Below are 24,399 nucleotides of genomic sequence, written 5' to 3'. Positions count from 1 at the left end.
AAAGATATAATATTTTACGTCCTTACAGTTCACACAACGTAGTAACAGAGATCCAGATAAGGAAGCCGGTCCCACTGCACCAGATATGATGAAAGGCGAATACTGTTTTCCGCGTTCCATGATCTATATTCGTGTTCAGAGTGTGAAACCATTTTATTTTGCGTTTAAATATTTCATTTAACAAATGAAAACATACGAACAGCGAATAAAGGCGCATTCGAGTTCGACCTTTTTTGTCACCAAATATCGAACAAAGTATGAAAAATTCCTTTTACGCGAAAGGAAGAAGAATAATTTGAGCATATATCCTACAAATTTAAAATATATGCATGTAAAATAATGCACGTGACGGCAATGAAATTTTTAAAAAAGTTCATTGTACTTCGATTTAAAAATTTATGTATGCACTTTAAGATCCCCTGTCCAACCTACCTCCAAATCCAATTAAGATAGGCATTTTCCAATTATGATAAGGAATAATCCAATTATGTTAAGGGAAATTCGATTTAACGGCAAATAGAATTTATAATTTCAGACGATTATCAGTATTATAATCAAATCGCTTAAAAACGCTCTAAAACTAATGTCAGGTAAAAAATATAAAACAAAAAATTTTGTACTATGCAGTTTTCTTCACAACAGAAGATAAAAGTTTGATAGCTTAAACCTACGAAAAATAAAAAGCTCAAAGAAAGTTAATCAAGTTTCTTTTCTGAGCTTTCCTTCTTTCGATTCACCCCCTCCTAGTTCAACTGGAATTTAAGTAAAACAGCAACTTCAGTGTTATGCTTAATTTAGTACATTTACCAATGCTTCGAAATTTATCTTCTCTCAAAGCATTCATAATGGTTTTAATAATTTTTAAGCAATAACTCCTTTCGATAATTAACTAAGTAAAATTAACGTGCACTTTTTAAAAAACATTCTGAATAATAAATCTGATATTAAACTATCTAAAAATAAGATGTACATATTTAAAAAAACCATTCAAATTTTAAAGGAAGGTGATCAGAAATATAATGAATGCAAGTGAACATCAGGGTAAATTACTGGAAATAATCGCGTAACTACCTGCTGCCGTCGAAAGAAATTGAGAAATAACTTTATACTTCGAAGGAGGTGGCCAAACCAGATTCTTAACAAGAATAGAAAGCGGAAAAAAAAAAAAAAAAAACTAGCATTTCGCGACTCGACCAGTGTTGCGAATCTAAAATCTTAAAAAACACATTTTTAACACGTATAATATAGTAATATATAACACGTAATATAAAGATATAAATAACTTAAGCCAAAAGGCTCAATATAATAAAAATAAAATCTGAACATAAGCCAAAAGGCTCAATATAATAAAAATAAAATCTGAGATTTTTGCAATCCTAAAACTCACAGTCTAACAGGTAACAGCTCAAGGAAGAGTTTAAAAAAAAATAAAACAATGATAAATTTTTAAAAAAAACCATACAATTCTTCTTAAATTCTCTTGTTTACTTGTTTTCGAATAGAGTATAACATAGAATTTTCTCTGCAATTCAGAACAATTTCAGTTCAATAACATTAAAAATCGCAACGAATTTTAATTTTAAGAGATCGTTTCTTCCCGCATATCCTTTTTAAAAGTAAAATGGTATAAGCAGGAAAATACCGAAAAAGTACACCACAGTTCGAATAATATTAAGAACAAAAACAGATAAAGAAGATTATAATCTATTCCAAAGTTTCGTCATAATCACTGAATTTTACTTTGAATGCAGAGACGATAGTTAAAAAGCACAGTTAAAAATACTGCAATCCATCAGAAGTAGGATGTTAGAAATTTAACTTTATTTATGATGCCCGTAGTATAAAGCACTTGTAAATGTCATTGAAAAGTCCAGGTAAAATTATTTTTAAATTTTAAGATTATACTGAGCAACGCCAATAGATAATATGAAAGATAAATGAAATACTTATGCATCGTCGTATGGCAAAAGCGCCAACTGAAAATAATAAATATTTCGAAAAGGTTCTCTTTAATGTGTTTAAAAAGCATTATGTGTTATAACGATAATCTGTCTTGCTCTCATAAATATACATGAAATAATACCTCTTAAATATATATATATATATATTCAAATTACTAACTGTTACAAATTGATTACAAAAAATTTCGTAGTCATTAGGCTTATTTCGGAATAGGAAACACGAAAAACGAGCAATGATTTCGCTGGGATTCGAACTCCTGACCTCCCGATTGCTAGCTTCCAATTATGCCACAAAAGTTCGCGGTAATGCACAAGAAAATACCTTATGTTCTCCTTCACCTATAGGTCGACCGGAAAGAAGGGGATACAGCCCCAAATCTAGGTGGTAACGAATTATCGTCCACCCCCAATTTCAGTTCGAGCGCCACTTATGAGTGATTTTAGAATTTTTGGAGCAAGAAACGTGAGATAATTAGCAATTTTTGGAGCAAGAAACGTGAGATAATTAGCAATTTTTGGAGCAAGAAACGTGAGATAATTAGCAGTGTCCTCGCCAGTATTCGAACACTGGACTTTCTAGCCGGATATGCTTCCAATTACATACCGAAGGTACATTGTAAGGAAGAAGAAAATTCCTTACTAATTTAAAAAGCTATGCACAATTACTCCAAAATAAAAATAATTTCGCTTTTTCAGAACGGAGAGGAGGGAACTCCTTACACTCATAAATTTAACCCTTGACTATTAACCAAACTACTAATTACTAAACGTTACTACAAATAAACACAAAAATATCAACTCAAAACTAATTTTTTTTTTTTTTTTTTTTTTTTTACAGCTCCAGCACTAGTTTCTATATTTCGTTTTTAAAAGTGAAATGGTATTAAAAAAATCAAAAATATCTAAAAAATATAATACCACTTGATTAAAATTTTTACAAAGTAATATATAAAGAGGCTTACAGTCTACATATTACTACAAACAAAAAATTGCTATAGTCATTTAGATTTTTAATGCCGGATAGTGTACTCAAGAAATAGGATCAGAAATTTTGCAATCGACATACGACAACGCGTTAAAGCTGATTTTATTTATGACAGTAACGTTAAGCAAACAATTTTTGTAAAATATTGATTAAAAATTCAGATAAAATGACTTAATTTACAGCTGCATTCGGCAACATACCTTTATAATATCGAAGATATAAGGAAAATTTCATTTATGATTGACTGGCAACAATGTCTATTTAACAATAAAGTGTTAAGCAATAAAAGCAAAAAAAGAAAACAAGAGAGGTCTGAAAACAACAAAAGGGAAGGTGTCAAGTTTTTAGAAATAAAGGTGAGGAAAAAATTACGATACCATTAACAGCTAGAAGAAATTTTTAGCTCCATTTTCTTTGTCGAGAATGAGGGAAAAAAGGTTTTTGTTTTGTTTTGTAAAAGAAACTGTCAAGTCGAAAGGGACTAATGTGTTTGAAAAATCTCCGTCCTTGCAACAATGGCCACCAAGTTTTTGATTCTCAATGCTATTACTATGACAGCTACTAATGAGTCTCTACACAAATAAAAAATTTTAAATTTTTAGGTCAGTGTGAAAGCTTTAATAGTGATAACGTTACAAAAGCCACCGAAAAATGGTGCATCAGGAATAATTTTTTTCATAATCTTGCGGGCCTATAATATTGGGATGATTCCCCCCCCCCCTCGAATCAGTTATAATTCGCATAAAATTTGGTAAACAAAATATTCACGACTTAAACAAACACAAAAGAAATTGAAAAAAAAAATTCGTTGTAGTCAGTTTTAAAAAACCACATAATGAATGAATTACAAATTGATGATTCATACGATACATCTGGCCAGTGAAGACAATTCCGGTTAACGGACGAAAGAGGAGGGAAGAACGCTAACATAATACAGTATGAATAGATAAAAAATAATTCCGTCAGATTTAGTATCTTGATACTACTGTGCCTTCACTTAATCTATCCCTATGGTAACCTTCCGAAAACAATGTGTCAAGGACACATTTTAAAACAGGCTTTTTAAAAATTCTCCTAGAAAAAAAAAAAAAAAAAAAAAATAACTATGAGCTTATTATCCTAAGGGGAATTTCCGTCTAGCTTCCTCTTCTGACGCAGTTATCTTCTAGTTCTTGACACATGTTGTAGATTTCGAAAGGTTAATTTTTTTTATTTTAAATACCTTAAGCACTTTAAACGTGCTTAAAGTTACGTAAAACGACATTTTCCCCCACCACCAAAAAAAAGTAGAGGTTTCGATAGAAATTTTGGTTCAAAAACAGAAATTTCTGTGGTTTGTTTTTCACTGCCCAGTTCTGATCTTTTAGGACTGAAATATTATTGTTTCTCTGCTATATAATTTTTGTGTACGTACTGTCATCATAATACATCCCATTACATAGGAATAGCATAAACTGAAATTTCCATTCGAGCCAAAATATAAAATTAAGTATTAATCAGGAATAGAAACATTAAAGATATTTCAGATATTTGTCCTTTAGTTAACAGGACATAAAAGCTGATCGAAGTTAGTGTAATAGTTCTCAAACACGTTTTGCTCCATGCACACCTTTCACCATTGCTGGTTCATCCCGCTTTCCAAAACTCGGAAAATAAATAATATACATTTATTTGGATTTATTAGTTTAAAAAATATTGATAAATATCAAAACTTTAACAAATGCAATTTTTTATATTCATAAACTAAAACTAAATTCTTAAAAGTAGATAAAAGACTTACTGCATTACCCTCTCAAATTATGAAATTCATCTGAAGATCTTTGGAGGAGAAGGAGATAAATAATTTCAGCAACAAGCTGTTACTTAAATTTTTAATTAGGGGTTCACAAGTAGATTATACAGATGACAGTATCACATCAATAAAATACATATGCACTGGGTATATATTTTAAAAGCATCAATATAAAAGTGACCTTAGAATTAAATTTTTTCATCCAATTATGCTTAAATTTAAAATAAGAGTCGCGTCTCACAGAAAATAAACCAAAAGAGCGCATATTAATCAAATAAATATCGTTTAGTCAAGAAAAGGAAACAGCTTTGCTTGATACTAATATGTCACCTACAGCAGTGGTCTCAAACTCGCGGCCCCGAAATAATTTTATGCGGCCCTCGAATAGATTTCAGTTACGCACTTGTTGCAAAGATTTCAAAATTTTAGTTGTCTGAAGTCCGAGTTTACATTATTTTCATTACCATTTTAAAAATGAACTTGAATAACGCTCCAGAAAATCTACAGACGGACATAATTAATTTACAGTGTGATATAAATCTTATTCAAAGATCTCAAGACACAGATTTGATTATTTTTTTCTTACTTGTCAAAAAATAAATACTCTTAGTTACGAAATTTCCACTAAGAATAATCATATCGTTTGGAAATAATTTATATGCGAACATTTTTTTTTTCACAATGAAAATTACTAAAAAAAGAACAAGACTAACTGATGAGTATCTATAATCCGTAACGAAGATAATATCTATTAAATTTGTTTCAAGGGTACAAACTTTATTAGAATTGAAACGCCATCTAATGTCAAGATGCAGTAAGAAATTAAGAAGTTTATAATTATTTATATACCAACATATGCACTTTTATTTATGTTGGCATTAATTATACTCAGGTTTTGACCCACTTGGAAAATTTGTTCTGAAAATTTATAATTTTCTCTAATTTATTTATTTTAGCTTACTTATTTTACTTATCATTAAGTAAATTACTTAATGATTAAATAGCATATCAAAATTATGTAAAATAAATGTCAGCCTGAAAATTTAATATTTAGCTGCCAATATGTTGGAATTACAAAATGTAACCAACAGAAATTTCTTGCAGATACCTACTTTTAGATTTCAGAATAAAAAAAAAAATATAGAAATTTGAATTTTTTTCTTTCGCATTATTATCATTATTGCTTACGTATATTTTGATAAACATTCAGTAAGAGAAATTTAAAATTTGTTGAAATACTTTTTTGTGAACAAAAAATTTCATCTTATATTAAAAAAAAAAAAAAAAAAAAAAAATCAGATTTTATATTACGCCCAAAGGGGCGTTTTTTTAACGTTTTGTGTCTTGCCTTTATTTATTAAATATCATGTTCTTAAACTTAACTTAAACCATAAAATTCAGTTCAACAGCAATATCGCAAAATAATTTTAAAATGAGCATATCTTTAGAATTTCCCATACACAGTCTCGGGCGCTGGAGGAAAAAAAAGTCCCCCCCCCCTGTACAGTGTTGCCATTCATTGCTCGCTTTGAAATCGTTGAGTTTGTTAAAAAAATTCGTTAAAATGTTACAAAATATGAAATCGATAATAAAACAAATTTCAAATTCAAAATTAGGGCTTCCAGATGCCCATATTCGGTGGAAGATTACGTAATTCAAAATTTGATGGCTCTAGGTACCGTATTTTATCACAATGCGAGAAACATACATACATTTATGCAGATTCTTCGTTATTTAATTTCTTTAAATATAACACAGAGCGATAATATTCAGTGGCAACAATTTGAAAGTGAGCCGACATTTATAATGAATCAGCGCAAAATTCCAAAACGAAACTAACAACCCTTCTGGGCTAAAAAGAAAAGGAAAAAAGTATGGCTCGTCAGCAGTTTTTAGATCGAGTATCAGGTCCACGTACAATCTGAGTTTGAGATCACTGGCTTAAAATATTGGAAAATGAAAAGCAAAAATCTTGGAAAACATTTCATCTCTTAATGAAGCAGAACTCCTAACTATTATTTTTTAATAAAGTGACATATTCACGAATTTTTTCTAACAAATAAAGTTTTACATGAGTCACATAAATAACTAGAATGACATGTACAATGATCTCTAAACAATCAGGAAGTTTATTCTGCCTTGTCCCTTTAGCAGATTAATGTGGACATACACCTTAAGATGACCTACATCGGCAGTGATGCACAGTTCATAGATAACTCGCGAATTACGAAAATTCTCTACATTGAAAGCAAAAGCATTCTGCTGTCTATTCTCCTCCAACACACAAACAATAAAATTTAAAAAAAAAAAAAAAATCTGAAATGTTTCAGATTTTAAATTACGTCCAAAGGGGCGTTTTTTAACATTTTGTGTGTTACCTTTCTTTATTAAATATCATGTTCCTCGCACTTAAACCATAAGATTCAGTGTAACAGCAATATCGCAAAATAGTTTTAAAACGAGCATATCTTTAGAATTTTCGATACAGAGACTCACGCGCTGGAGATAAAAATGTTTTTTTCTGCACAACGTTGCCATTGCTCGCTTTGAAATCCTTGAGTTTGTTAATCAAAAATTCGTCAAAGTTTTAAAAAATAGGAAATCGATCATAAAACAAATTTCAAATTTCAAATTTGGTCTTCCACATGCTCATATTCGTTGGAGGATTACGTTATTCAAAATTCGATGACTCTATGTACCGTTGTTTTATCACAATACGAGAAATATACATACATTTATGCAGATTTTTCATTATTTAATTTCTTCAAATATAATGCAGGACTCTAACATTTTGTGGCAACAGTTTGAAAAGTGAACCGACATTTATAAGTCCGACGCAAGATGCCAAAACGAAACTAATAGTCCTTCGGGATTCAAATCCCTTTGGACTAAAAAAAAAAAATCTGATATCTTTCCCATACCAACGATTATGAATCAGCACATATCGAATTCAAGTTCATCACTTGATGTTACGTAACGTATTAATTACAGAGTTTTTATTCTTTCATTTGAAGTAGAAAGTAAAATCACGTTGCAAAATTCTTTAGAGTTCAAACGAAATGGAAGAGCAGAATAGGTTTAACTATTTAAAAGGAAAAACTATATCAAATGCAGAAATTTTTTTCACAAAATACTTATCTTAATCTCTTCTTACGAGCAAAGGGGGAAATACCTAACCACAAACCAAAACGCACGGAAAACACAGTTATATTAGTCATTGACCAACCCCTTCACACTTCAGAACTTTAATTGCTTTATAACGGTTACAAACACGAGGTTTAATGCATTCCGGAAAAAAGACAAACAATAATGGGAGTACAAATGCAAAATATTCGAACTTTCACATGCAAAACTAGATTCGAAAGTGCACTTTTAAAAATTTGGAAATAGCCGAAAACATGGGGGTCATATATATATGCTTTTTTTTTTTTTCACAAGAAGTCGAATTCCAATAAGCCAAATAAGAATGAAAATGTTACATTTTTTAAATAATGCAATATCGGAAATTCAGCGAGCTGGCTGCATTTTTGGGGGGGTTTCCCCCATGTGCAACATATTATACAGGCCAATTTCCCTCAGAAAGGGATCCACGAAGGCATCCCTCCGCTTAAACAAATAGCCCTCGAGCGCTTTGCCGTAATTAAATAAACCAAAACAGGGAAATCAGTTCGGATCCCACTACAGAAGCGCTCCAAATAACTGATGAAATATCACGGACGACGATCATGATTAATCCAAGGATTGACTCGAATCACGGTTAATCGAGAGACAGCTAAAAAACACAAAAGTAAAAGAACAGACAATGTTACGATTAATAGATAACAGCTATCAGCAATTTAACTTTACTTTCAAACAATGTAATCTGAAGAATATGTTAATTCGGTTAAATAAATAAAATCAGAGCTCAAAAGAACACATTGTAAATACTGAAAGAAGAGTGAAATCACTAAGAAAACGCCACACATAAAGAACAGTATTTTCAAAAGAACTCGAACAACGTCATTGAAATCAAACTCGTCAAGCAAAATTATAACTTTCTGACTTTAATAAAAAAAATATTAATATATTCCAAATCATGTGCAATGAAATTACACATCATGACACAACACATATCATTAAACGTGCGTACTGCTTGCTGATTATGTAAATAGACTTTTCAGTTTTACTCGTAATTAAAAACCACTTTTAATCGCTATACAATTATTATTATAGGGAGAAAAATTATGCAGAATAAAAATTTTGAACTACATAGCAGAATTTTGTTTTTTTAAAGTACATTCAAACGTTTCAATTCTACTGAAGAAAATAACGGAGAGCGAGCGTGATTCAAATGGAAATAACTTTCAAAATACCAGTAAAATTTACGTGTATGACTTTTCTGATAACACCTATTCTCCTTTCAATGACTGTGAACAAATTTAAAACAATTTTTTTAATAAATCTTTTCGGCAGTGAATGCCATTATTTTTAAAAATAACACATAACTGAGGGTCTGGAGAAAATATTTATAAGGGAAAAAAATTACTTTACAAAAGCTGACTACGCAAAACTTTGGGCCAATTTAAAATGCTCTCAAAAATCGCTATATAAATTATAATCTTAAATACTTTGGCTTCCTATTTCACAGTATTACAGAATAAACTTTACTTCCGTTTCATTTTATAAAAAATTACAAAAAAATAAAAAAAAAAAATTCGGATCAAAGAATAAGTAAGACTTTAAAAGCATTATATCCCAGTTCTAACCATTTACTCGATGACGCGGGACCGTTAAGTGTAATGGAAGTAAAAAAACTGATTCAAAAATTAGCTCATGGGGGGGGGGGGAACGCATCTAATAGATTATGGATTGTTACTTTAATATAGCAATGCGTATAAGGCTATCTGCCTAAGGTGAAAATGCCTTCGTGAAGACTTTTTAAGAGAAAGTGGCTCTATTCACATAACACATGAGGGAAAACCATTAAAAATAACCATGTAGCCAGCCCGTTACCAATATTTTTTCAAGACTTTAACCGCTGGGCCACTGGTGCAGACTGTTAATAAAAATTTATGGAAAACTTCTTTATAATAATATCGACTACGCAGCTTGAAATATGAAAATGTCAGATTCAAGTTTAACCCCTCAACGAAATAATGGATCATTGATTGGTAACAAAGTGTATTTACCGGAGACAGGACTTTAGCACAAAATGAAAAAACATAACACCACTTAAAGGTACTAAAAAGGTTTTTTTCCTTAGTCCGTTTTTGCAGCTGCTTTTAATCTGACCTGCAATAAAATAATTCCGCAGTTCTGAACAAATTAAAATGTTTTACTTCTTCAGTAAACGTGCTTTTCGCTGAAGAGTGCATTAATTGTATACTCTTTAAAAGCCCTTCCTAATTATAAAAAAACATTATTTTTTGATAATATAAATAGTAAAATAAAAAATCTGAAAGTACTGTATTGTATTGTACTGTGAATACAGCAAAGCACACTAGGGCTATCTGCCTAAGGGAAGGGATGCCTTCGTGGAGGACTTTCTAAGGGAACTGGCTCGTATACACGTTACACATGGAGAAAACCACGAAAACGCCCATGCAGCCAGCCCGTTCGCGGGATTCGAACCTCGGACCGAACTACCAGTGTTCAGCGATTTTACCACTCGGCCGCTGGTGGGCCAAAAAATCTGAAAGCTTTTAGATTTTACATTACGCGCAAAGGGGGGCGTTTTTTTTAACATTTTGTGTGTTACCTTTAATTATTACATATCATGTTCTTCGCACTTAAACCATAAGATTCAGTGTAACAGCAATATCGCAAAATAATTTTAAAATGAGCATGTCTTTTAGAATTTTTGATATATAGTCTCGCGCGCTGAAGATAAGAGTGTTTTTCTCCTCCCCTTTCCCCCTTACAGTGGTGTCATCACTCGCTTTGAAATCGTCGAGTTTGTTAATAAAAAATTCGTTAAAGGTTTACAAAATATGAAACCAATAATAAAACAAATTCTGAATTCCAAATTAAAGCTTACAGATGTCCATATTCGGGTGGGAACGTACGTTATTCAAAATTGGATGGCTCTAGGTACCGTTATTTTATCAGAATGCGAGAAACATACATACATTTAAGCCAATTCTTCATTATTTAGTTTCTTTAAATATAATACAGGGCTCTAATATTTGGCGGCAACAATTTGAAAAGTGAACCGACATTTCAACGCAAAATGCCAAAAAGAAATTAATAGTCCTGGGCAAATTGCCCCTTTGGACTAATAATAAATATATATCCAAAATCGCAAAATGACATTTTTAAATTATAAACGGAGTATCACAAACGACTTATATGTCTTTAAAATTACCTAAGAAATGTGACAAAAACTTGCGTCGATGCTTTAAATTCATTGCCTACCTCGAATTTATAAATCATAAATATATACATATATATAACTATTAAAGCGAAATTAGTAAAAACTAGAAGAAAATATACACCTGTAAACTTAATAAATTATTGCTTAAATTTCACCAAAGACCTATCGACTGCTTAAAGCATGGAGGTAGTAAGTAAGAGTAGTTCTTTCTTACCTCCATGGCTTAAAGTTAATGCCATTAAAAAAGGGGGGAGCGGATATATAAAAGCCCAATTTATTTCTCTAGTGTTTACAGATAAAGATTCAGCAAATTTTTGCGCTTCTTATTCGACAAGGTTTCAAAGCGTCTGTTTGCTCTTCACGACCTCATTACGTGAGAAAGCACATAATCAAAAGATTACCCTCTTACTTTCACCTTCCATGACTAAAAGCTTGCTCAAACATTGCGCTTCGTACCACAACAAAAATATGCAACTCAAATGAGAAAGTTGAATACTAAATAACATTCAAGTTATTAATCTGTTATTGTACTTCGTACCAGAACAAAATATGCAACTCAAATGAGAAAGTTGAATACTAAATAACATTCAAGTTATTAATCTGTTAGTTTTCAGGAGGAAGAGAAATGTTAACTAAGAATCTCTGTCTATTTCATTTTAAAATCTCGCTAAGCTTTAACAGTTGAGTTTTTTCTGGGAGTTCTACGCTTGAGAAAAATTGCATGAAGTTTCGCGATAACTAGACATATAAAAACTGCTTGGGTAAATGAAGAATCTACACAATATCAGGATTTCACAATGGCAATCAAAACTGCCATTCTTTGGCAGCAGAATATTCATATAAAATTCCAAATATTTCACGCATTTTTTCGCCAGCATTATGAATGTTCTATCATGGCATTCTGTGGTGGAAAATCAATGACGCGAAAATACACTGCGGTTAAGATTGCTGAAATCAAGATGGCACGTACTGGCAAAATAAAATCCACCTAAATGGTGAATAAAAATGGATAAATTTCGCAATGTTTGTTCTGTAAATGACGAGAAGTACGTAACATAGAGCATTATTTTTTATGACGAATACTGAAAAGCATTTTTAAAAACCAACAATCGTTATGGATATTTTGTACGTTTGACAAAAATACTGATGGGCTTCATATTTCCTAACAAAAGTATCTACTTAGTAATCTACTTAGTAATGTTTATGAAATATAAAACCGCGTAATGAATTTTCAATTCGCCTACAGACATAAATTCACAAAAACCGAAACGGGATAGAACACCCTCAACCGTCTTGTCACGAATTTCTTTTGCTTCCTATATAGATATTCAAAAACGGCTTTTAACTAGAGAGCATACTTGAAGGTGAGTTTTCTTTTTAAGAAGTAAAATAATAAATTTATTGCAACCTAACAGATGCTTTTCTTTCAAAGTCAATACGTTCAACCTATATTCTCTAAACAATGCATTTTTTAGTTTTACTTTGTAAATGTCACAAGGTTAACAGGGTAGGGATGTTTAAAAAATGACAAATTATTAAAGAAAGGTAGGAAAATATAATATAAGATTTGAAATAAAGTGAAAGAAAAGAAAAATGGGTAGCTTTGAATTCTATTTATTAGCACAAAACCACTACTCTTCCTATTTTTGACCATTTTCCTTTTTACTAATATTGATTCCTCGGTATAGGAGGATTTATACCCCTCATAAGTACACTCTATTTTGAATTCACAAGACAGATATCATAACATAAGAACATTTAAAAAAAATTTTTTTTTTTTTTCCCTCCCTATGGCCCACTTAAGCCTTTCTAAAATTCTGATGCCACCTATGTAACATATGAATAATATTTAACATTCAGAACTTGCTCTGCTTAACAATCAAGTTTCCCTCTTTGGGATGTGGGACAAACATTGAGAAACACCAATCTAATGAGTATGAATATTACCAAATTTTGTAAAATCTAGTACTCAGAATTTCCGGAAACAACAGGGGGGGGGGGGAAAGAGCTTTCAGAAAGAGCTCCTTAGTAAAAACTAAACGTTCTTTCTGTTTTTAAAGGAAAACTGAATTACAAGGTCGTGAAAACAGTATGGCTCAAAAAAACAAAAGATAAGTGATTTTTAAAAAACGCAAAAGAAATCCTAAAGATCTAACGAATTAAAATGTTGATTTCAATGTGAAATCGTAATGTAAATTACAAATTTTCTTCTCCTCTTTTCCAAAAATATTAGCATTTTAAAATTTTTTACTGTATTCTGAATTTGTTTTTATTCATTTAAATGAAGTTTATTTTTTAAAAAAATCGAAATGCATAAATATATATATATATAAAAAAAAAATTCTTCAGAATCAAAATAATGTGTCATTAATTCAAGAACACAAATATTTCAGAAAAATTATGACTTTCATGTAAGCTTATGAACTAGATTTTACTGGTCGTCACTTGCTGATTACGAATGACGCAGGTTCTGAATAATTTTCCTATGCCCTAGTTCTAATTAAATAATTTTTATCCTATTTCTTCATTCATCATCGAATTTAAAACGTTTTCTAAATCTCCTTTTACTAGTAAATTAAAATCAAGTTTTAGTACATAAAAAAAAGAATACATTTTGGCTATGAAAAATTCCTATTTATTGATTAATCTAATGTTGTTTTTATTTCTAGAGATTTCAAGGAATAAAATATGTATTTTCAAAATCAAAGCTACTTTATAAAATTTGACTTGAAAATCAAATTTGCTGTGAATTCCAAGAATCCCCCCCCCCGAAAAAAAACATATTTCAAACTTAAATTAAGACGAAAACTTTTCAATACTCGCCTTTTAAATTGTGTTAGATCAAAATCGAATAAAAAGAGGACTGAACGCCCCGTAAATATTACTAATTACCTTTTTTTTAAGTATAAAAAGAATTGGGTGCCGTTTTCATGCAATTTCCTTTTTCTTAATGGATATGAGCAGTTATACAAAAAAGCAATAAGAAAATAACAGTTTTTGCCTGACATCGGTAAGGAATATATAGCATCAGTTGCATGAATAAAACGAATACTAATTAAAAAAAAAAAAAAAGATTTGTATTTCTAAACAAAGCTAATAGTTGAAATTCACTAGACATAATCAAATAACACTTAAAGGTTAAAAAAGGTACAATACTTCACCAGATGTACAAACGATTTTTTACTTTGAACCACCTTTACATTAACCTCAAGTTTCAGTTCTGAAGCAAAATTTCAGATACAACACAGCACATGATACATGCAATGACAAGCTCAAAGAGCATATTTAATAAAATGTTTTAAAATGCTAGCTAATGCGTCATTTCTATATGTTGTTATAATAACTACACCTAATAATGAAAAATGTAAAATAAAAGGCAAACTATTAACATATTTAAGTGTATTAATCCTGAAGTTTTAATAAAGGCAATACACATAAGACAAACAAAATTAAGAATTACAAAAACGACAATTTGATCTTCTTCCCATTCAGCGAGATTCTAATCATTTAAACATAAATAATTAGAAACAATCACAATACGTTTACTTGCTGTTTTTCTTAATTTTAAATGCTAATGTTTATATTTAGCTAGAAACACTAATTAATTGAGGCCATTTTTCTAAGTTATATGACTTAAGAATGCTTTCTATTAAAACAATATCACAGTATCGCTGCATGCAAAGCAATACAACTATTTAAAAATATATTAAATTACAAGAAATAAAAATAAGATATAAATTCGTAAATGAAGTTGCAATATAGCTTCATTTTTTCATTTCGACCACACTTAAAAAAAAAAAAAAAAAAAAAAAAAAAAACTAAATGAATGGAGACTTTCCTCCCTTAATTAATAGAACTTCCCCCACCAAAAAAAAAATCTGTACTTCATCAATATAATATATAAAATGGTTAACTTCTTTCAAAGCAAGGCTGAATAAAAAATCCGATCAACACGTGTTCCATTTAAGAATTTAGACCTTCCTGAAAGCATTTGAAACAGCATAAAAGATTATAACTTATAATGTACTACACAACAGGATTTTTTTCTTGATTTTCTCACTTTAATGTTCCAATACAAAAGTCTACAGTAACCACAATAGCAGCTGTAACTACTAAATTAATACTGATAATCAAGGCACACTAGAACTTACCTCTACATCCACATGATCGTGTAGTACGCTGCTGCTTCCTGTCTGCATATCGAATCATATTATCAAACAGAAGTATCCAATCTGTATCTTCGTCCCACAGAATACTGGTACCATTGGGTGACAGAAGTCCTTCAAACGATTTAGTTTCACTTGTGCCAGAGTTTGAGTCTGTTTCTTCAGATCTTCCTTTGCCAGGAAGCAGCAGCATTTGATCATCTCCTAACCACAGGGTAGGATTTGCACTACATGCTCCCTCGATAGGAGAATCTTTATCCTCCAAAGATGAATCACATGTTTTGTTGTTGTCTGAAGTGTCAATACAGCGGAATGTATCACTGGAAGAGTCACTGTGACTTCCGAATACCTGAGTTTGGGATGAGATGTCATAACATTCAGATGAACCTAAGTTATGATGTGGACTGAGAGTGGACGTTGGTTTGTGCTTACCAGGAGATCCTGATTGGCTATCACTAAGTGCGGACGTTTTCTCATAACTTCCATTAGAAATTTCAGAATCTGGCATATGATTATGAAATGATGAAGAAGATGAATCGTGTTTGTTTTCTGCAGTGTCTGATCCGAAATCCCCGTTGGCAATATTAACACCACCCAGGAACTTTTTATTAGAAACTTCTGAATCACATGTGCCTGGTAACTGAAATTTCACCTGGGGGCTTCGATGCGAAGTCCCAGAAGCGTTTTGAGCAAATACTTCGGTAGCTCTATCATTTTCCAGAACACCATTACCATTGCTATTTGTTGAAGACACACAATTCTCGGTACCAACCAATGGAACTGACAGCAAGCAAGCATCTGTTGAAAGGGCACTTCCGTTACTAACTGCATGTGTCTGAGGATTTTGCTCGTTTTTCGAATTCGTTGTTGGCATGGGTTAACTTAAGCTAAATACTACTGTGCAAAAGTAACCCGTCTTCTAAATATTTAGATAAAAAAAATTGAGACACTTTAATGAAAAGTTCCTCCTAACATTTTCTACAGCACGGATTATCTAAAATAAATTATCGAAAAATATGTTTTAAATTTTTAAGACACTAGAAACGTTGATTATCCAGCTGGAACATGCTATGAATTAAAATGATCTATTCCACAGCAAAACTCCATTTCAAACAGTTGTAAACAAATGATTGTATACTACTATACTATGCAGATGCACCTCTAGATAAAATAGCTTAATAAAATATTGTTTCTAAAATTACTATAAAAAATTCGTTACAGTATTAATAACCCGACATTTAAGATGAGATTCAAAGCCGAGAAAAATGTCCTCTGATATTCGAAGCTAGAATTCTGAGATACACGGAAAAACCGTGCTCTATCAGAAGTCGGGAAAAGGCCTTGGGAATATACGTAATATGTTTATTCATACAAAAATGCAAAATCACCGATGACGCAGCGTGGCGCTTATACGAAAATCGACGCACTCTGTCGGCAGTTTTAAAAGCACTCTCACCAAGTTCACATATTCGTGCGAATAATCGGCCGGCGTAGTGAATCGAACGCAGTCTGCGCTACACACTGCTATCACCCATTCTCCCTCCCTGCATCAGCCGCACACGCTCCACCTCCCAGCTGTTTTGGTCGACGACGGCCTATCAGGAACAAGCGGCCAGCCGACCATTCAAGAGCGCTTTTTCAAGAGGGATAACTTCACGAAGCGCATTTTATTATTTAAAGGTCAAGATCCCAATATACCTGGACTAGATGAAATTGAAAGTTCGTTTTTATTACAATATTCCTATCATCTGACATGTATCTCGAAATGAATATTTATTTTGCATTATCAAAGTTTCAGACTTGGCCAATAAAAAGATAAAAGATGTGCTTAAAATTTTATCTCACTTCAGCAATTATTCCAATAAAAATGACATAACGTGTATTTAAAAGGAGTAGCTTTAGCTCCTCGTCACAAGGCGCAAAATATTCGCCTTTCTCTTCTTGCCTATGCAGAACATAATATTGCTACTCCTTTGTTGCAAACAGAATATTATTCTAGTACTTTATTCCACACATCTGTTAACATAATTAAGATATTTTATCACAACCAAAGCAAAACATAATTCTAATTTATTTTTTATTTTTTTTCTTTAATTATCTAATAAAGAAAATTCAAAAGCTTAAGTTTCCTGCTCTGTAAGTGGCAAAAAGCGATAACAAATAAATAGGCAAGTATTTATCAGAGAATTCGCCTACCATATATGAATTTCACATTTCGCACTGGATGTCAATAATTCATTTTTGTAGGAAAGACCCTTCACGACATAAAATGAAACGAAAGCATTAGCCTCGCGTCTTTTTGCACTGATAGCATAAATGTTAGGACGCAGAATAATCTACTTCTGGGGGAAACAATCTCGTTTGATTTTCGAAGATTATTGCAGAGATCCTTCATTTGCAATCAGCATCATAATATAGGACAAATTTTGCAAATTACTAATTCAAATAACTTCAAATTAGTTAACTAAAAGGACAAAAAAAAAAGTTTTGAAACTCACCTAAATAAATCTAATCGCCATCTTTTCAAAACAATCTCGTTCTGCATTCATATATTGATCTCAATGCTTGCACCAGGATTCGAGTGATCCCTAACAGTTTTTAACTAGCTAGCATGCTCTGCAATTATGGCCTGAATGTCTGTCACAGTCATCACAGGCGACGAGAGTTTTGTTTTATGGCTATGATATGTGACGACGAACTGAACCTCGTAGTGAAGGACCCATAATTCTTCACGGAACAATGAGACCAACAAAAGTCAGCAGCGCAACGAATACCGTGTAATAATGTTTTTGGAACATGAAAGGAATTGTGAAAAGAGACTCTGGCTCTCCAAGTCAGACAACCAATGCAACGTTTCATGGTTATTGGTTAAGACAAGGTGTTCCTAGGGAAGCTGTGCAGGGATGGGAACTAGTTGTGCAGGGATGGGAACCCTCATCAGCTGTGCAGGGATGGGAACTAGTTGCGTCACCCTGAGAATACGCCATGCCACGGCACTGAAAACGTTAAAGGTTTGGGGCACAGAAAAGAAACTGATGGTAATCGCTACATACTTTCCAAATTTTGGAAAGCTGTGACCTATTTTTAAACTTTGAAATGAAAAATTCAAATGAAAAATTCATGATTTTGACTCAGTAGAGAACAATCAGGCCAAATCGCAGATGGTGCTTAACACAGTTCGATGAAAAAACTTTAGAAAGTATACTAATCATTGTGTACAAACTTTCGGATAGATACATAAACGCAGATGGGGTATCAATCACTTTAAAGATTTTACCGGATTTAATCCAAATCTGCCATTATTTGTAATCCCTATGGACTCACCTGAAATCAGGTAAAAATATTTACTAAGCGAGTAATCCTATTCAGTGTTTTGTATTAACAACCAATTGTTAATAAATCTTACCACGTAATCATTAATATGCAACAAAATTAATTCTTTCGATCTTATTGCAAGTAATAAAACGCGATTTAAATTAATTTCAAATAATTTCAATGCTCTTTGTTGGATAACTGTTGATCGAAACAATGTAAAAAAAGTTAGTCGATTACGTTGGTTAATTTCGTAAGTTAGTCGAATATACGGCTTTTATATATAGCGTGATGGTTTTCACCTATTTCGTTTAAGAGTTTCATTTATTCATTTTCACCAAACATCAAGAACTGAAACAGAATCAACTATGTACAATATTTTTTAAATCTCTTTAAAAAAATAGCTTAAGTATTCGATTATGCTGTAAATGAATTCAGTTCTGAAACTGAAGAATATGCTTTGTATTAATAAAATTTTCTAATATTTGGTTCATCGAATTTAAGTAAATTAAGAATAAAGTTTTCATTATAAGATCCCGGAAACAGTACTATGATGAAAAAACGAATACATGATCTGTAAAAACCAAATGTATCAAAAATTTATAAATTAAATGTACCATGCCCTGGGCACCATTTGCAGCTGACAACAAACTTTCCGCTCAGGACATTTCAGATTTTCATTATTAAAGCTTTTCAGTCTAGCCTTTATTATCAGTGATAACTACCTGACGAATAACATAGTTAAAGGACAATAGCGAGCATGAAAGAATTATCAGTGCTTAAAATGGTAGGAACAGAAAACGACATGGATATACTAAACATTATTGCAAGATCAACTGCAACTTTCTGAATATGAGAGAGTTTGAAAAACGGTGGGAAATTCGAAAAACAGCAACGAAAAACTCGAGGAAACAAGTTAGGCTCATGACGTATTTTACAAGTTTGGCTTTCGAATTAAGCTGGCGGAGGTTAGGGGAGATTTCTGCATTCCAAAAAATGCCACGGAATGCTGCTTCTCTACGTTCATTCGGTTTTGAACAAAAGAACAACATAATAATGCTTTTGAAAGAATATCATCATATGATATGTCATGTAATATCATCACACCAAAATTATTCATATACCGCTAAAATGGGGTATTATATTAACGGACCGTTATATAAATATGTAATCGCACGCCTTTTTTTTTAGCTGGAGTAAAGGAAGGAGGGCGAGCAAAAAGAAAAGTAAAATTACATATTATTACTTAAAACACAAACTGCATTGCCATTAATTTTGGGGGGGAGGGCGCACGTACATGTATGAAATTCTCACAGTAATAAACGCAAATTTGACTATGAATTAATCCAAATATAACCTCTTAAAATTCTTATTGTACCTGATACTTTTAAACTATTTTACTGATTAAACACAGCAATTAGTTTTCCAAATTTTTAAGAATTATTACTTTGATCCTTTATGAATGAAATTTTTTATCATCACAAAAAAAAATGTTTCTCAGCTAAAAGGGTAAAATACATAAGAATTCAAAATGCGATTTTATTTCAGTAACTCTAAAATAATCTAAAATAAAAACTGATACAAAGCGAACATTATTAACTACATTTTCAGAGGTAAGAAATAAGATATTTATCTGAAATCTAACTATGAGAACACATAATGTCACTTGCTTTCTTTCTCTCTATGTATTTATACATACATGTTGAAAGTAATTTTTAAATTTATAAGCGCACTAGTTAATTATAGTGCATTAGTAAATATCTCACATAAAAACAAAAGCATGTTATATATAACAGAATTTCAACATATGAACCATTAAATCCACCTGTTTTATTGCATAATCTTTCTCACAACGTACGAATATCTATATTCATGTATATGGAATACAGATATTCTTACATGAAATAAAAACTACCACATTAAAAAAAAGAAAAAGGTGCTCTTCAAAGATTTCAGATTAGGATTAGAACTTAAAAGAAATTATCCTTGATGAATTATAAACATTCTCGGATAAAAAAGGGAAAACAAAACTTTATCATTTTAAATAATACTTAAAACATTTTTATTTTTTGCTTTTAGTATCCTATTCACCACATCTGAATAGTTGTCGCTTTGAATATTTTATTACAATGACTTCAAAATATTTCATCACAATTGAAAATAATATGAAAAAAAATTAATACTTAAAAACGTAAATCAAATTAAGTTAAAAGACTTCATTTTCTGAAAAGTACTAAATCACAGAAACAACATATATATTAGCATCAAACAATTTGGCAAAAATTACTGTTTTAATTTTTTCACAGGATTAATGAATTCTGAAGATTCTGCTTCAATATATATATTGAAGAAGAAGATAATTCTTTACCACCTCCACCAAAAAACTATCCAGTTGAATACACAAAAGATACTGAGATAGTAAAAGAAAAATATAGGAATAAATGTGACTAACTGCAATCAATTGATGAAAGTATATATTAATTGTTGAATAATCTCAGAACTTAAAATAAATTTCAATTTTAAAAACTAAGGCATTTGTTCCTGCTTAAAAAGAGGGGGAGAGAGAGAGATAGAGGGAGAAACTATTGAAACATTTAATTAATTCTTTTTAAGAGAATCTGAAAGGTTTCAGATTTTTAATTACCAAAAACAATAAAGGTGACACACAAAAATAAATAAAGGTGACACACAAATAAAATAGATAAAAGTAGCAAAATGTTAATAATGTTAAAAATTTTAATTGGGACTTTTTTTTAACATTTTGTGTGTCACCTTTATTTATTAAATATCATGTTCTTCGCACTTAAACTATAAAATTCAGTTTAAGAGCAATATCGCAAAATAATTTTAAATTGAGCATATCTTTAGAATTTCCGATACACAGTCTTACGCGCTGAAGATAATTTTTCTGTACAACGTTGCCATTGATCGCTTAGAAATCCTTGAGTTTGTTAATAAAAAATTCGTTAAAAGTTTTACAAAAATTAAATCGATAATAAAACAAATTCTAAATCTCAAATTTGGGCTACCAGATGCCCATACTCGCAGTAGGAATACGCCGTTCAAAATTGGATGGCTCTAGGTACCGTAGTTTTATCACAGTGCGAGAAATATACATACATTTATGCAGATTCTTCATTATTTACTTTCTTCAAATATAACACAGTGAACGCACATTCAGAAAAGTGAAACGGACATTCAGAATGATTCAACGGAAATCGCTAAACGAAAACAATAGTCCCTCGGGACAAAACCCCTTTGGACTAAAAACACATTATCTTTTTAACAAAAAAAAAAAAAGAAAGAAAGAAAGAAAGAACGAAAGGAAGAGGAAAAAAGACATAGAAATGTTTGCAATTTATATGTTGCGACGAAAATTTCACTATGATCCATTCATTTCATTTTACATGCAGACAATAGTATATATAAGAACAAGTGATAGAAATTTCGCAATCGACTTATAGAGTATTAGAATATTGATGATATTTATGGTATAAAATAACACTTATAGCAAAATATTATTAAGAAGTCCAGCTAAAATTATATTTTAAAAACTTATACAGTCAAAAGTCTTTAAGACTCGTCGGGACTTCGGCGATTCCGGATTATCGATTTTTCCGGATTATAGATCATCAGTTTAAATCTGGTAAGATGGCGTGCAGAAATTATAAAATTAAAAATATGAAACCGTAATTTATAAAATAATGAGCAATTATGATCTAGTATCAAAATTTACAAAAAAAGAAGTTTAATATTTATTTGTTTACTTTATTAAACATTTCTTTCAACGCGCGCATGCGTGAAGCATACATTACGCATACATTACGCATAGCCGAAATTAGAAAATTGCAACCAGAAAACTATTTGATTTGTATTCGTGATATTTATAATGACGAGGAATTTGATTTAAATCATATCAAAAACTGAGTACATCGAGATGAAATACTACATTTAGTAAGGAATTATAAGCCGAATAAAATAAAAACATCTGCCCTGAAGATAACGATAGTGCTGACACATCAACTTCCAGTTCATTGCGCGCCGCGACGTCCCCCCCCCCCCGCGCAGAGCAGCGTGAAATTGATAAACAGATTTCGGAACAGTTAGATAAGCAAAGGATATGCCTTTATCCAATTTTTGTAGCAATTCCACTTTTTGTTTGATGGACATCGAAACATACTTTCGCTTTGTAGATCCTTTGGGAGCTCCAGCATCGGAAATTTGACATAATCGAAAGTTCAAGCTTACTTTTATAAAATTGCTCTTACAGTCTGCAAAAAATAATAAGCCGGATCCAATTCGAAGATTAAGGAACAACGCAATCATCAACATGAAATAGATAATTAGATAATTTTAGCTTATACCGTCCATTATACATTAAACGCGCACGCAAAAACGTATTCTGCGCTTGCGCAGACGCATATGCGCAGTCGTAAAGGTCTAGCGCGCACGCGTAAACGCGCATGCGCAGAAAGATTTTAGCTTCGAGGTCCGGATTATGGGTGTCCGAATTAACGACTTTTGACTGTACTATGCTATTGATCAGCACACACTTCTATAATATCGAAAATAAATCAAATTAATTGTAATACCTAGATTTTACAGAGTCGAAAACAGATCTCATATGTCGTCGATTAGCAGTAACAACTGTACATGAGACAAAATTATTTTACTAATGAAAAACAATTACATCTCTTAAAAATATCCTCCCCCCTACAGAAAAGAAAAAATTTACACATTTACTATGACTTCTAATAAATCATACGGAAGAATGATGAAACAAGCTGACAGATACTCATAGATATTCCAAAAGGTAATTAATTAGCATTACTTGTTTCATCATTTTCTGATGTAAATGCACACTAGTAAATATATTTTTATTATTGCTGCATATGAATTCTCTGGCAATAATTTAAAAAAAAAAAGACTAAATTCCGATAGTATATTTCTGTTTATTCAAATTAAATTGTTGTAACAATATCATAGTATACAATAAACATGTAATATTATCGAAATGAAACCATTAAAATTAAATAAATAATGAACATGCTTCATTCATTTGCTCCAGAGGGCAATAACACTATTACATTTTAAGAGTGAAATCTTGGACCCATTTATTGAAGTTAAATGTAACAAAAAAGGAGAGCTAAAAAATCAATATTCTATGCTGGTTATGAATTCAAATATTAATATTTTAATTGTAACTAATTATGATTAAAGAAATTCACATTTTGCGCTTGGCAGCTGAGACGAAATTAATGCAAAACATTAAATCGCATGCTTTCGAGTGCTGGCATTTTTATTACAGAGTTTAAGGATACTCATTAAATCCTGAAAGCGATATTAATTTCGACCTTAGAAAAACAATTCTTCCAACGGGTTTCAACTAAATATTTTAAGATTTCTTTCACACGTAGAAAATCAAGCTCGTCGTTTTACATGAAATCAGAAACATTAAAAAAATTGCATTATTCATGAATATAGCACACATTGTAATTCCATTAACGACCTAGTTTTTAAATTTACTTTTCTAAATCTACTAAAATTTTGAATCCAAAAATGCTAATATTTGAATAATCATATGTACTTATAAAAATTCATTAATTTTTTTCACAAAAATCTGGAAAACACTACAGAATTCTTTCATAAAAATTACTTTTCTTTTTCCCTTTCTTTTTTTAGATTTTAGAAATACGATTTAATAGAAAACCATTAGTGAATAACGCAAATACAGAAATAATGAAAAAAAGAAAAGAAATACGTAAGTATCAATTTTAATTTTGTTGTATAAGTTTTATTAAATTTTGTAACATTTTCAGTAGGTTTTTTTT

At 31.2% G+C, this 24,399-nt stretch overlaps 1 protein-coding gene across 10 annotated transcripts in view; it reads right to left on the bottom strand.

The window, feature by feature from the left end:
- Nucleotides 1-24,399, bottom strand: part of chb (CLIP-associating protein) — a 358,527-nt gene that overhangs the window by 246,051 nt on the left and 88,077 nt on the right. For 6 of the 10 annotated variants that reach the window (XM_035371225.2, XM_085823767.1, XM_085823771.1 and 3 more), the window contains exon 1: nucleotides 15,242-16,786. The exons of 2 other annotated variants lie outside the window; for them this stretch is intronic. In XM_035371225.2, coding sequence (XP_035227116.1) covers nucleotides 15,242-16,130 — 889 coding nt within the window. In that variant the 5' untranslated portion in view covers nucleotides 16,131-16,786. Of the gene's footprint in view, nucleotides 1-15,241; nucleotides 16,787-24,399 lie in introns of those variants that run through there. 2 more of the 10 variants (XM_035371216.2, XM_085823769.1) reach the window with 1 other exon arrangement.

This window comes from Stegodyphus dumicola, chromosome 9, assembly GCF_044657685.1.
Source record: "Stegodyphus dumicola isolate Sdum_Otavi_A_Nest chromosome 9, ASM4465768v1".
Classification (NCBI taxonomy): Eukaryota; Metazoa; Arthropoda; class Arachnida; order Araneae; family Eresidae; genus Stegodyphus; species Stegodyphus dumicola.
The sequence above is the reverse complement of the archived record's forward strand: the minus strand, read 5'-3'. Positions and strand labels throughout refer to the sequence as shown.